Source organism: Anthonomus grandis, chromosome 8 (assembly GCF_022605725.1).
Source record: "Anthonomus grandis grandis chromosome 8, icAntGran1.3, whole genome shotgun sequence".
Lineage (NCBI taxonomy): Eukaryota > Metazoa > Arthropoda > Insecta > Coleoptera > Curculionidae > Anthonomus > Anthonomus grandis.
Window position 1 is genome coordinate 14911473 of NC_065553.1, and position 15980 is coordinate 14927452.

Genomic DNA, 15980 nt, shown 5'->3' on the forward strand with positions numbered 1-15980 from the left:
TGGGACACGCGAGGAGTACAAGTTATTCCGTTTCTTACGGCTTTAAGAAATGTTTATCCGGAGGAGAAGAAAAGAGAAACAGGAATAGCCAAAATGATATGGAGAATAGAACGAAGTTTTCTAACAATTTGTCTCGATCCAGATCAGCGCAAAGTTTAAAAATGCTGGGTAAGTGATATTTGTACTCATGTAGTTTTTGTTTGTGAAAAAAGTCTTTTGTATGTATACGCAATATTTCCCTTTTCATCAAAGGTTGAGTTTTTGATATTTAGTTTCTGGTTCACATTGTTTGTTCGGGAAAAGTTTGTTCCATAAAAACTTATAAATCTTTGACACATTAAAGTTGGCATATAAGGCATGTTTTTTTTTGGTTACTAGAATTGGATACTAAGCTGAGTTAATAATTTGAAGTCTGTTTATTTTGAAAATATAATTTATTGCACACTTTGGGAATATATTTCTGGATTTTAAAAAATTGCAATTCCTCTGCAAGCCTTCAAAGCGATATATAAAAGCTTTTTGTATTTAATTTTTAAAATTAAATTTTTACATACTACGATTTTTTTTAATGTTCTATTGTATGCGTCACCCCAGTTGATAATACAGTATCTGAGATTAGAATTAACTAAGGAACAGTAAAGAATAGTAAGAAATTTCTGTTTAGGTACATCTAAGTTGATAAAATTTGTAAAACATTTCATCCTACTTCAGATTTTGATCTAGAGAAATTTCCAGATATTCAATTTTGTTAACTTTCACTATAACTGAACAATTATATTGAGTATTATTTAAAGTGAGGGATTTAAAGTTATAACTCATTAAATTAATTTAATGTAGTTGATCTGCATAAATACAGTTTTAATGGCGTTCAGAGTTAGCATATTGATACTAAGCCAAACATGCATTGCATTGAGACCAATCTCCGCCCGTTAGTACATGTCATTCCAGAAAGCCAAAATTGAAAAATATTTCCAATCTTATTGACTTACATTATAAGAAGAGAATGGGTCCCACAGTACCTTGCAATAAAGTGGCACTATCTATGTACACTGTGTCCCATTTTGGATGAGACTGCAGGGTATCTCTGTCATTTTTTAAGATAGAGCTTTGCGGTTTTCGCGACCCTGTATCACTTTTTTGTAAAACTTTTAAAGCCACAAACAGAAATATTCTAACTACTTTTGTTCATGAAATACAGGGTGAAAACGAAAATGTTCACTTTTGGAGATGTTATTATTTCTCAGGCCCTGTATAAGATAGAATAAAAATGAAAACTGCTTATAATAGATATTTTTACATAAAAGTCAGTGGCGTATTTAATTTTTTTTTCTAATGCACTGTTTTTAAGATTGGGCACAAACTTGGTATTTTTTAAATGGAACACCCTGTATATTTTAACGTCAAATTTTTGCATTTTTTTTTCTAAATACATTGATGTATCACAACCTATTCTTTAGTAAATTTTAGCTTCAAAAATCAGAAAAATCCATATTTATTTTTGTTTTTAATAGTAGGCCATGAATTCTTTGACACATGCATAAAAAAATGTTTTGTTTATTGCATTCATGGAAACTAAGTCACAAACAGACTCAATACATATCAATAATGATGGCTGACGGTGAAAATATGGAATTCCAAAATTTTGAAAAGTATGATATTATAAAATGTTTAAACCTTTCTAACGAAAATATCGAAGCGGCGCAGCAATTATATTTAAATAGGTAAAGCTCTAGCTTATTTTATTTTGTTACAAAATTCAAAAAATAAAAAAGATCTTATTAGGTTTCCAGAAAGACGTCAGCCATCTCCGGCTACGGTATTCCGGTTAAAATCTAATCTTTTAAATTATGGCTGCTGTTCAAAACCTAGGCAACCCCATGTTGATAGAAATGAAGCTGGCGAAATTAATGTTTTAGCGTGTGTGGAAGCAAGACCCCAAATTTCCTGTAGAAAGATAGAAAGATATCCAAATCTTAAAAAATGACAGAGATACCCTGCAGTCTCATCCAAAATGGGACACAGTGTACAAAGAACTCAACTAAACAATCAAATCACTTTATACATTTTAGAAATCTAACCATCATTTAAGAGTCTAGAACTACTTAAGGTTATTAAAAACTAGGTGGCCATCAAAAGATTTCTACTAGGATTAGTGAACACAAGGCCCAATATAATAAATTTAAAAATACCGAAATCACAGTGACCAGATCAGCTTTTGCTAATCACCTCCTCGACTCCAAACATAATTTTCCTGACAGCCAAAATATAAAAATACTGTTAAAGTGTGCCACTTTATTGTAACCTTTGTTTACTTATATGTCAGGTGTTTTGTGTATGTTATGGTAAGTTTTTGTTGAATTCTCCTTTTTTCGGGTTACATAATTTTAATTATCGTTTAGGTCTGATGATGCTCTAGTGGAGCGAAACATGTAACCTTCGTAATTTTATTAAATGTATTTGTGATAGATTTCATGTTTTTTACCTTTTATAAAAAACATTGTAAAGTTACATTTACAATATTGCAATTACACATAATGAATTCGATATAAATTGAATTTGAATAGATTTTATTCCAGCAACAGTTTATTATTTCTTAGCCAAGATGCGCACTTCACGACCACGATTTATTAAAAATGCTGATGATGCTATGCTGATATGCTATTATTCTTCAAAATCAATAAAAAACATATTTAGTTAACATTAAATATTGTCTTTTCTGTTGTTAGTTGAATGTTTTTATGGATTTAATTTATTACATTTTCTAATATTCTATTTAATTCTGGCAATTGAACCTTATTCAAACGATATAGGGATAATTATAGATCTTTTCAGTTTCTTCGAATAGACACTTTCTCTAAGAACGATATGAATAAATCGATACATTTAACAAGCTTGTTATCCCTAAATACAAAACTTTATTTAAAAGAATGTCTTTAAAAAGCCTTATGATTCTGTCAAAACACATAAAGAAATATCCGACATCTAAATATAATTCTGTGTTCAGATCTATAATCTTTTAAAAGTAAATAGATTATACCCGTCGCTAATGTTTCTGCTAGCTCCTCAGGGCACAATATTATAACTCTTGATAGTACTGCCTTCTAGAATTTTGTTTTTTTTTTCTTAATTAGTTTTTAAGTCTATGTTTTGTTATATCTAATTGTAAAAAAAACATCTATTGGTGGATTGAGTTTCATAATTCCATTTTTCTTTTTTAATTCTAGGTGATTCAGCTAGCCAAGACGACAAACTAACGATCTTGGCGCAGCTGTTTTGGCTAGCAGTATCCCTGCTTGAGTCTGATTATGAACATGAATTCTCTCTAGCGGTTAGACTATTAGCTAGAGTTATGCACAGATTGCCTCTCGACAGACCCGATGCCAGAGATAAAGTCGAAAAATTACAGCAGCAACTCAGGTGGAATAACTTCCCCGGCGTACACGCCTTGCTTTTAAAGGTATTCTCCATTAAATTTACCAAATGTCTTGATAACAGTTTACGCTATTATGTTATTCTTTTAGGGCTGTACTCATCCGAATCTGTACGAATCTACCATAGAACTGCTATCACAGTTTACGCCGTTATTAAATTTTTTGGTAGTAGATACATCTCAGAGCACTGCGTTTCCTATGAACGTAATAGCGTTATTGCCCTATATGCTGTTAAACTACGAGGACGCTAACGAATTGTGCATTAGGGCGGCGGAAAACATTGCGCAAGTCAGTATAGAAAAAAGCAAAAAGTTGGAAAACCTGGGCACAGTTATGAACCTCTACAGTCGCAGAACATTCAGCAAAGAGAGCTTCCAGTGGACCAAATGCGTCATCAAATACCTTCACGATACTTATTCCCATTTAGGACTGACGATGCTTTCATTTCTCGTTGAAATTTTAGAGAAAGGTCCTAGTAATTTACAGCTGCCCATTCTCAACATTATCCACTGTGTTTTGCATTATGTGGATCTGGCTACGCCTTCCGCTCAGCCCATTAATGCCGACCTGCTTAGGATCATTATTAAATACATTGAAGGTATTATTAAACATTAAATACATTCAGCGAAGAAGGTAGGTAAAATTAACGAAAAAGACCATATGAAAATTCTTCAATCTACTTTTACAGTCATATTAACGAAGATTTAATAGTTTTAAATGTAATTTTAGGAAACCACGGTTGTCCAGAAAAAGTGTTGGAGAGATGGTATTTTTAAAGCTAATTTTATGATTAAATTGCATTTTCGTTTATTTAAACAAAATAACTGTTTAATGTCTAAACCTTTGTTAGGAACTCAAAAAGGAGTTATCTATTAACAAAACAAGTAGTAAAATAACAATTAAAGTTTCCGCAGTTTTTTTAATGTTTACATTGTTTTTTTGTTGCTTAACGTTTTCCAGAACATAACAGAGAAACTTTTAATCAAAATATATGTATGTATTAATTTATAAATGAAAAGCATGTCGTGTAACTTATAATTACAGTTTTTCTTTAAAATTAAATACTATATAAAATTATAAACTTATCCTGCACGACATGGTTTTATCTAATAGCCACTCTGAGATACACACAAATAAAGGAATCTGTATAGAAATATTAAATTTAAGTGGCTAACAAGATTTAGTACAAAACTAACTAATACAACAATTGAAAGACCTATACAACATACAATTTCATTCGTCCGCTAAGAAACCACTGTGAAATTGGATATTGGACTTTTGATGGGATGCTTTAGTAGGTTACTAATGCGTTCTGAATCAAAGCGTATGGATACTTTTATTTAATAATATACAAGATTTTTTAACTATTTTAAATAAATGATTTTGTTTAAAAAAAAATTAAAATATTTACCATTAAAAATAGCCCCTTCTTATACCTACCTTAAAAATGCAGCTAAGTTCTTTAATTTAGATTATAATACATATTATATGCAGAATCTTTAATGATTAATTTACTTATCGCCTTTTTATTTTGTTTAATTACTTTTTCCACATATGCACATTTTAAAAATAAAGAAAAGTTGAGGAGCGATCAAGCAAAACCAGATAAATCCAATTTATAACATTCCGAGATATTTGCAAAAAACGTGCCAATAGCGTGTCCATAAACTTATCAAAATAAATTATAGTGTACGTGAAAGGTTTAATATTATAGATCTCGTAGACCATATTTTGGACCTTATTAATTAATTAACATATGAATAATTGCTAATTAAAAAATTGATTTATCTGTTTTTGCTTGAGTTAAATATATATCGGATATTTTTATAATGTAAAAGTGCTTGTTTTATTGTGGGTATGTAGTTATTTACATTTATTAAGCTAAATATAATGTATTTATTAATTTATTTATTTAAAAAAAAAAACAATTTTTTTAATTACAAAAATGAAAGAATAATAAAAAATAGGGTTTTTAAATTTACTTGTCTTCGTAATGATATAAAAGTTAACACGTTGATTTTTTATTTTCTAAACACCACAAAAAAAGGGAAACTCTGGTTCAAGCAATATATTCTTGTACCACACTAGACTTTCATCATTTTCCCAGGTTGGTCCAAACTGTTGTATCATCAGGTGAGCTAGGGATTTTTTCTTTTTTTCAGGTAGAGATCGCCATAAACGAATTTCTTCCAATATACTTGGAACTTCATGTTTTGCCTTCAGAATCTGATGGGGCGTTTCATCTAAAAATGCCATTTTAAAATTCTGTGATCTTCTTTAGAGAATGTTGCAAATTTTTAATGTCGTACAGAAACCATTCAACGCCAAGTTGTTTCACTGTCCCAAATTAAGAATAAATTTCTAAATATTCGTCTTTGCTTATTATTGTTGTGTTTCTTCGTAAACGTTTTTCAACACGACCGAAAACCCTATCCGCAGGGAGAAAACTATGACCTCGAATAAAACATTATTTTGTGGATTAATCTGGTTTTGCTTGATTGACCTGACTATTTTAAAGGGAATTTAACCGGTTTTACTCGAATCTGAGTTCACCCTTGGATTTATCTGGCGAAATGAAATAAGAATTCATGATAAAATAATTTTTGTTAAAAAATTGATTTATCTGGTTTTGCTTGATCGCTCCTCAGTTATGTTTATATATTGCCTTTAAGATTATTACTATCAAACTTACCGTCGGTACACTCTGTTATGCCGTTTTAGTTAGTTACTGTCTTGTTTGCATCTTACTTTCTCTAAATTGTTGGGAAGTCAAATTATATTTTAAAGACATTTTTAACTGAAGTATTGAAGCTATTAAAAAAGTACACTTTCTTAATCAGAATTGTTCTTCTATTTTATTAAACTGTAGTTTTATCTAATTAAGATATTTTTTGATGTAGAGCTTTTTTTGTATTGTTAGTTTTTGAGTTAAATTATCATTTTTTATTGTCTTTTTCCTCCACACTTAATAATTGGATGTAAATCTTTGGAATGATGTAAATAGATAAATAAGTATTTTTTACCAAACTATAGTCATGTAAATATTTTAGTATAATAGAAAGGTACATTTATATTTTCAAGCAAGTATTCAGTGCCCCAAATTTTCTAATGCGTTTAAATTTTGCGAAAATCGACATACAAAACACATTCTTCTAAGAAATAATTTGGCTAATCTAAATAATCCAGTGATTTAATTTCACAAAAATTCCCATCCATATTAGTATCTTAATAGTAACGTTGGTTCAACATGATATATAATAACGGTTAAAACATATTAAACAGTTTTTTAGTCTAGATTGACAACAAAATGCCTAGCAATTAGAATATTAGTTAAATTGATTTAATTTCTAATAAAAACCTATTAGAAAACATTACAATAGTTAATTTTACCTAATTTTGTTCCACATACATTTTTTATTGTTCGACTAATCGAAATCCACTACTTTGACTACAAAAATAAAACTCTAGATGATGTCGTTTAATTTGACAAAAATAATAAAATTGTTATTCAACATTTCTTTGTTTCAGTCAAATTATATATTTTTCGATACGGTTAAATATTGGCCTAACATTGTAATCCTTATAGGTCCTCATTGGAAAGAATCCCTAAAGATCCTAAAGTTGGTCGTTAGTAGGTCAAGTTCCCTTGTGGCACCACCTATATCTCTGACCAGTCACTGGGAGAGCCATTTTACCTCTATACCCCATCCGCCGACGTTTACTGAAGATAGCGTTTTTTCTAAAAAAGAACTACCAGGTCGTACAATGGAGTTTACATTCGATTTATCCCAGACGCCGGTGATCGGTCGGAGATTCCTTCACAAAATTGACGATGCGGAAAAAATGAAAACTTCAGTTACGCCCAGGAGGTCCTGTTCTATTAGTCCGGCGGACGTAAGCAGCCAGAGTGGTTGGAAAAGACCGTGGTTGTGTCAGGTAAAATTTAATATATTTTATGGTTTGTACTATTATCTCATTTGGTTTTGCATGATTTTTTTTAAATAAATTTTATTACTAGGGTCGCGTTAGAGAGTGTCTAGTGAATCTCCTGACAACATGCGGGCAACGAGTGGGTCTGCCAAAGAGTCCTTCAGTAAGTGAAATTTTAAGTTTTGGTTTTATACAACATCCACAGAATAAAACTGATAAAAATAGTTCAAAATTTGTAGATCGGTTCTTCCAAAAATAAATAAGATATATACGAATGAATTTATGCTAGTTACAGAATAGATAAATCGCATTTTATATTTATTAATTAGTTTTCGAATTCGCCAAAGAAATAACGCACAGTAAATTGTTATTACTTTAAAAATACTGTTCGAATAGGCCCAGGATAGAAATATTAAATACTTTAAGATTTTTTAAAATTTTAGAGGAAAAATTAATTTATTTGGAATATCAAAAACGTTTTTTAAAATCTCCGTTCTATACATCTTTTGCGTCAATACACTTAATTTATTTATAAGGATGTACTCGCATAAGGATTGAAAGTAGCGTAGATTGGGGGCGAAATTAAAAGGCATTAAAATCACTAAGGTAACTTGTTTTTCACTTGTTTTGTGCAAATTTGGTATTACTCTATTTGATAGTACCTAGATCTTAATTTCAACAATATTTACATTGATATTGTCTACATTTTTGAGAACACAACTCTTATTAGTTTTTTATTATTTATTTAAAAAAAGCTAGTTGGAGTAAAACCAACTCCCAGTTTCATTTTATCCCCTTCCTGTGTTCAAAAAGAAGAATCAGCTTTTGTTCTGAACAGTTGAAGGTACTGTTTCATCATTAAGAAGCGTATATTTTAAGTTGTTATGTTGTTACTCAAGGCGGAATTTTTATACAGGGTGTTCGAAAAATAGACGGAGAAAAAATTTTCTTATCTCACTTCGTTTTCGACAAAAAAAATAAATACCGTTTTGAAGGTGGACCAATTCAATGGCCACCTCGCTCCCCTGACTTAAATCCAATAGATTTTTATTTATGGGGACACCGCAAAAGTCTAGTTCATGCTAGTCCTATACAAATAATAGAAGAGTTGATAAATAAAATTGTAAATGCTTGCGAAGAAGTGAGAAATAGACCTCGAATTTTAGCTCGAGTGCGTCGTTTAATGATTCGCCGAGTGAGAAAGTGTACAGAAATGGATAGTGGACATTTATTGTAGTTGTTGTTGCAATAAAAAGCTCCTAAAACTGCCACTAGACCTTATAATTTTAATCTAATTAAGGCTAAATTAGCCTCTTAATACAACAAGTAATACTGCCAAATTTCAAAAGAATCGAGTAAATATTTTGTTTAATATTAATAAAAAATTAATATTTAAAAAAAATGTATCACCCTGTATCTTAAAAACTGTGCATTTCCGAACCCATGTTTATAGAAACTTTTTCGTATATTTTTTTACAAGGAATCACCCATTGAAATATCTCCGTCTATTTTTCGAACACCCTGTATATACATATCAAAAAAAATCGGCGCCAACATTGTGTCCTGTAGTGTTCCAATAACTATTTCAAGCCCTTGAGATTAAGGAAGATCGAGCCCCTTTCAAGTAAGAATTTATCAGAGAAATCTCTTGGTAGAGACCGTGCGCTTTTAACTTTTGTAGTAGAAATTGTGTTTTTTATGTTTTCGCAATCCAAATTGGACCATTTTCAATAAATATATTTTTTTTAAATATACCTTTGTGGTTGAGGTAAATATACCTCACCTTTGAAAGTATAGGCAGTAAAGATAATGGAAGTTCTCAGGTTTTTGAAATATCACCATTTTGTGCAGAGGAGGATCACTGAAAAGCTGAAATGATAAATATCTGAAAATTTATTTTCCTTGATACATACTAGCTCACTTATTTTGATTATTTTAGTGACAATAAAAGCTTCTGAAAATCTATTATAAGGTTTGATTTTGTAGATAGTTGCTTAGCAAATTTATCATTGAAATTGCTATATTTTTTATAAGGTTATGGCATATTTAACTAAAAGCATTCCGTGAAAAATCCTAAAAACTTTCCTCTAGCGACTGGAATTCTATTTTATATTATATTATAAAATGTGTCAACAAGTAATGAAAGTTGTTTGCAAAAAATTATGACGGTCATTACTCGTTCCTTAGGTTATCTTCAGTCAAACATCCGACCTGATCGAACGACAATCCAGCATGGCTTCCAGTACTGAAGAAGTTTCTGCCGGAAACAACGACATGAGCGGCGGTTCGAGGCGAGACGACGCCGCTACCGAATTCGGGGTCTTTAAAGATTTCGACTTCTTAGAATATGAAAGCGAGAGTATAGAGGTACAATTTTACTATTTCGTTATGACGCAATTCGATTATCTATCATTTTAATGTAACATAATTTGATTATTTGTTTTTTTTTTAGGGTGAAAGCACTGACAATTTTAACTGGGGCGTGCGCCGACACCAATTCAACCAAGGAGAGGACGATCAGCCCGGGCTGAAACTGGAAGATAGCCTTAGCGAAAAGACACCAGTGTTGACTGTGAGAAAGGTACAACATGTGTGTCCGTTTAACCATAACGTGAGTCTGCGTCATTCATTACCATTGTTATTTTTATTTTACTTGTTTTTTCTTTCATGTTTTTTTTAATCAGTTTGTAAAGTCCTTTCATGCTTTTCTGTATTATTAAGTCTTTATTGTACAGGGTGGACAAATAGGCGCTATAATTTTAAAACGAGCAAAGGTTGTAAATTGCGGTTCTACTTTTTTCTTGCTTTTTAATCTAGTTCTTAAGTACGGTGTCAAAAATAGACAGTGCAGTTTAAATTTTCGGAGTAAATCGAAAAGAAATATCTGATATTACAAATTTGCCAGAAGGCCTTTTTTCAACGGAAATTCAAAGTATATGCTTTTATATTTTAAATATATATCCTAAATACTATGTATTAAAATTTAAACAAATATATACTTATTTATAGAGACGACAAATGTCGCTCAGAATCCTAAAAAAAGTTTTATTAAATTACAAAAAAAATACATTAATGATATTAATTAGGGAATAAATAAAATTGATGAATTACGTTTAAAATGTTAGGGGTTGCTTGCTATTACAAGGGGATACTTTTTATATTTACTTATGATGTTTAAATCAAATTAAAAAAAAACCAAGATCTGTAGATAACCAATCCTGACTAGCCAATATAAGTGTTAACAAACCATCATTGGGGAGAAGTGAACCTTAGCCAATAGCCTATCAAAACCTGCCATGGCAACTTGTATTGCGCTGTATTTCACCAATAGGTGTGAAATTTGGATATTTTTTAAAAAATGCAAAAGTTGCAATAAAAAAATAAATAACGGATTTGGCCATGGTCTATACATGTTTGGCTTAAAATTATTCGAAATTAGGTTAACTATTATCCCCTTAAAGGATTACTTCTACCTTCCGGACATCCTGTATAAAATTAAAAAATTCCCATCTTAGAACATTGAAAGACTAAAATTAGTAAGCAACAACTTTGTTTGAGTTCACCATGTGGTCAGGGGTAAGGGTTTTTTTTTTTGCTTACAAACATATTCATCGATTCTCTGTTGCCAATTTTACACACATTTTCAAAAGAGGAAATTCTCAGCTATATATTAACACATATAATAATGTTAACTTAACTCATTGGTGTTAGATTTTGGATTAAAAATAAAATAGTAGACGTGCATATATATATTTTATTCTAAGCGCAAAAATAACTTTTTAAAGCAAAAAAAAAAAAATAATTCAAATTCTTATTCCTAAAACCGTTTCTAAAAAACGTGGAAGGGCAACACCGCAAGCAAAAGTTGATGTCATCTTGTCAAACGGCTTTGTGATTTCATTCGGCATTTGTGAGTTTTTGTGTTTTTTCTATAGTTTCTGGTTGAATCCATTTCAGTGTTTTTGTGACCTGTTACGATGGTAAAAACTTGCGCCGTTTGCGCCGAACCATGGGAAAAGGCGATTCAATCTTTTCACAAGTAAATACCGATACTGTCATTAATTTATATCAAGGAAGAACCGTCATCATAAGCGGAGAATAGGGATCATAGAAATAAACCTAAATAAAAACTTGTTTAGAAATCTATAATAACTAAAAAATTACTCTGATGAAGTACGTTTAAAAAACACATAAAGAGTTCATAAACGGCAATAGGGTTTATACTCTAAACTAAAGCATAATCAATTATCATGTAAATATTTTTTGGAGACGTCACTGGTAAAGATTCTTTGTGTCGGTAGAATCAACAATGCGATCGAGTGGCGTTGCGATGTTGTTGCCTTTTTCTCTACTATACATTATCTACATTCATCTAACTTTGAATATTGATTTTTTTATTGAGTATCTTATCATATTTTATGTATATAAATGCTTCATATTGTATTAAAGAGGAACAGTATTTTTTTTTTGTGCCTTTCAAAAAAAGTTGAAAATTTTTTATCACATTATAAAGCCTTTGCCATTTCTACTTCAGTCTTTGGTATCATTGCCTCAGAGATGTTGCAAGCAAATAAACTGCCCATAGTTCCACGGCAATGCTTATTCTAGCCTTTCAGTGTTCTAAGATTCCCATTGTTGCCATATGAATATGTCCCAATATAAATCTGCTTACCTTACTTATTTGTCTACCCTGTAAACAAAACCAATTAAAACTTATTAATAAGGCCTTAAAGTTTAAGACTTGAATAAATTCTAGCGCCATCTAACCGAAGAGTCGTCAGATGACGACATCGAATCTGAGTCTCCTTTGGACGAAATAGCAAACGCGCCAGATTTTGATAATAGCAACGCGGAAAGTAGCGCTATATTCCCACCATCCTCTCTAGGTCTTCGAGAACAACAGGCACATTCTAGCGCTAGATCTGATACTAGGTAATTGCTAATAGTGTAAAATATAAATAACGTAAATCTACGATTTTCATGGCTCTAGTGGTTCGAGTGCCGGTGATTTGGGAGACGTGACTCCTTGTAATGCTTCCCCAAATATTCCCGGTGCGATAAGCTTGAGGCCTGCTAGAAGTGAAGTCTTGGATAATTGGAATGCCTTTGTTCAAGCCAATAACTTATCGACTCCCGATAACTGTTTACAGTTTTTCCATCAGCTACAAAACCTCATCACTGTGAGTCCAATACGGCATTTTAACGACTTGTTAATTTATAAACATGTATTTTAGGAAATTTGTAATTCAACAATTGAAATTACAAAGGAAGCTTCCGTAAATATGCTGGATTTTATTCAGTATACGTTAGGAACTCAGGCGACTATTATACTGCTGACCGCCAGGCTGAATGCAGTGATCGATATTATCAATTATCGGTAAGAATTCTAGTAGTAACAATCAATATTATTGTGACGAATTCGTTCCATATTTGATTGGGAGTTTTTAATATATTTTTTTAAAGAATATCACCCGTCAATATGATATGGTTTAACACAATGGCGCTCAGTAATTCGAGGTTTTACGAAATTGTAAAGTATGGTATGCTGGAAGTGCAGGAACATCTCGAAACTTTTTGTGATAAAAGAGATCAAGCAATGATGGTAGGTAAATTGATATACACTTGGTAAGCTGATTCACCTGAAAATATATTTTTCTTAGTACTGTGATGCAGTTAAAGCAACGCTAAAACTAGAACTTCTAAGTGGTCAACAGCCAGATGTCCAGCACGAACAATATATAGTGGATCTGGGAAGAGCGTTGTACAAACTGTTTTTCCAATTAATATTACTGGTAGAGGCCGGCAATAAGATTATCGCTTCCTTGCATACGTGTTTAAGGAGCGGAGAGGTAAGAACCATAACGGTTTAATATTCATACATTCATTTCTTGAACTAAAAAATTGAAAGGTAACTTTAACAACATTCATTGACCTACTGGAAGACTGTAGATATCTTAACAATGATAAAATATAAAATTCTGCGATATAGTGATACTCCCGTCTTAAGGTACCTTAAACACATAATATAAAGAAATAATCCAAAAGTGGGTGTTAAATAAATTATTATTGAGAAAATTCGTCTGATGATCTATAGACAGAATGGCTCTCTTTCCACTTTCGGCAGATCTGTTGGTTTAAATTTAAAGCCGAGTATTGCCTTTGGATTTACAGACGATTGTTATCACAGAAAAAAGAGCTTACAATTACATAAGGTGATAAATTGTTACTTAAAACCCGATAGTCATCGTATCGGGTATGAAACCGCACAAAATAATCAGACCAATGAAATACGCACTATTAAAAGACTAATACAACTGATCGAACCAAAGATTCGTACTGAAAACCATGCAATAACACAAATTTTAATAAACCGTAAGGGCAGTAAACAAAAAAAACAGTAAGAATTCATAGACCATTCGCCGAGAATATATATTTTTTTTATTAACATTTTTATTTTTAATGTTTTACTATCTCTTTCACAATGAGAATACAATGTCATACTATCCAATAGTATAATTGGTTAAATACTATATTAGCAACCTGTTCTGTTATCAATGAGTTCCTATATTGGAACAAGTGGTTAAATGTGCCAAGCACAAGACCAAAAAACGGAAATAAAAAACTCTTTCATTAGGCATGCATGCATTATGCATTTTATATAGGTGATTTTTGGTATATCAACTCGTTTTGACGAGCCCTAAAAGTATCCAAACTTAGTTTTCATCCTGTTTTCTACTGGTTTAAAAAATCTCCCTTCATTTCGACCAAAATATCGTTTCTTCACTCTTTGCTTCGTTTAGACCCTCAGTGCCCTCAAAATATTTATCGAATTCGCAACGGAACAACGGAGTAATATTTGGCAAACATAAGTGACGTCTTGGATACTAGAATCTGTGAACAGGTTTCCACTTTTTTACAATGATCAGACCAGTTTTCCTCATTTACTTTAGAGAACTTCTATCCATTACATATTCTTAGCTTATACGAGTAAACTATTATTATTTACATGCCTATTTCAGTTTATAGATGTCAGTCGGGAAATCGCTATTATACGGTCTGCCATCTTCCGAGCTTCAGAGGACATGATTGCGGATGGGGACGTATCACCTTCCTCCGCAGTGGGTACAGAAAATTTGGTGGAAAACCTTTGTTTTCTTATTGACAACGAAAAATGGACCTCAGTGGTGCTTTTTTACAAATATAACAAGGGGGCATTTCTCAGAGAGAATGAGGAGATATTCGATAGAAACAACGATGTTTTATCTATCATGAATTTTTATTGTTCGAAGATGGTTGAGGATAGGCCCGGTAAGTAATCTTAATATGTTATTATGTGTAAATTTAATATCTTGCAAAGGTAAAGACAATTTTTTTTTTACCTGACTAAGTTCTAATTAACTAAATCGATTCCACAAAGTGTAAGTAATATTAGGTTCTCCAGAATACCAATTGCTTATTTCAGACTTAAAGCAAAAGTCTTTTTTGGAAATTGGCACGAGAAACTCTTAAAGATGATTCCTGTTAAAACCCAACTGTTTGACACACAACAAATGAAAAAGGGTAGAGCAAGATGGGCTATCCAGAAGTTTTAAAAATAATACAACCTAAACCCAATTGGAGTCGCCTTTTGTAATAGTTTGATCTTTTAACAAAAAAAGAAATATTGTAGAGTCAAAAAGGCTAGAGGAAGCACAATGGTAAAAAAGACAAACTTCTTCAAAAAAGTTCATGGCGCAAACCTGGGCATGAAACAGATGATTTAATTTACTCTAAGTCTTTAAATAATGTGGGAAATCGAGATGTTTTAAAATCTTAAACGACATTTTAATAAGCTTCAAATTAGGCAACTTATCCCCAATTAATCGACCTTGTATCTTTTACGCTTTACAAGATCCCAATGGTCACCATTGAATCTTGGACACCACGCATAGGCGTGCAAAGAAATATTATGGAAAAATAATATACTCAGCTTTTTTTTTCAAATTTCATTCTACTACAAATTGTAAAAAATTACTGAGAAAGCAACTATCAGGAAAAATTCTGTATATTCTCCAATTTTGTATATATTTTTTCCTGATCCGGCCTATTTTACTGAAATATTGTTTTTCTTTTCTAGAATGTTTTGTAATATCAAACCAGGACTTGGAGCTCCAAGGGGTTTATACTAGGATATATCAAGTATCCGCTGCCGTGTCTGATTTGAATGATAATTTTGAGCGACGAGCCCAAAATAGCAGCAAATCATCTGTCGAAACCAATAAATGAAAGATCACGATTTAACGTGACCCGAGTAATCTCAGTATGATGTCAAGGAAAAATGACAAAGAGTTAATACGTAGTACCATAATAATAGTTACCTAATGCACTAACATATTAACGAGCAATTATACTATTAGTTATAGTACATGATCTATTACTATTAAAGTAGATAAATATTACCACTGAAGAAATCAAAAATTTCTTGTTAAAAATAGTCTCCGATTTCGGTATAATAAGTTAATATGTTCTCGTATACGAGTAGGAATATATCATGACATTTTTACGTATTTTTTTTTATATTACATTCTATCATCTTAATATAAATTTATATGTACTCTGTTTTTGAGTTTCCCTTTAAAA

General features: G+C 31.5%; 1 protein-coding gene across 2 annotated transcripts in view; it reads left to right on the forward strand.

Annotated features, from left to right (window-relative positions):
- Positions 1 to 15959, forward strand: part of LOC126739258 (protein furry) — a 55680-nt gene extending 39721 nt beyond the window's left edge. The window contains exons 32-45 of one of the 2 annotated variants that reach the window (XM_050444848.1): positions 1 to 168; positions 3225 to 3457; positions 3522 to 4029; positions 7018 to 7367; positions 7450 to 7524; positions 9549 to 9728; positions 9814 to 9972; positions 12118 to 12293; positions 12352 to 12541; positions 12596 to 12738; positions 12825 to 12963; positions 13022 to 13210; positions 14381 to 14669; positions 15478 to 15959. In XM_050444848.1, the coding sequence (XP_050300805.1) occupies positions 1 to 168; positions 3225 to 3457; positions 3522 to 4029; positions 7018 to 7367; positions 7450 to 7524; positions 9549 to 9728; positions 9814 to 9972; positions 12118 to 12293; positions 12352 to 12541; positions 12596 to 12738; positions 12825 to 12963; positions 13022 to 13210; positions 14381 to 14669; positions 15478 to 15626 (2948 nt within the window). In that variant the 3' untranslated portion in view covers positions 15627 to 15959. The remainder of the gene's footprint in view (positions 169 to 3224; positions 3458 to 3521; positions 4030 to 7017; positions 7368 to 7449; positions 7525 to 9548; positions 9729 to 9813; positions 9973 to 12117; positions 12294 to 12351; positions 12542 to 12595; positions 12739 to 12824; positions 12964 to 13021; positions 13211 to 14380; positions 14670 to 15477) is intronic. The other variant, XM_050444849.1, reaches the window with a different exon arrangement.
- The last annotated feature ends 21 nt before the right edge of the window (positions 15960 to 15980 follow it).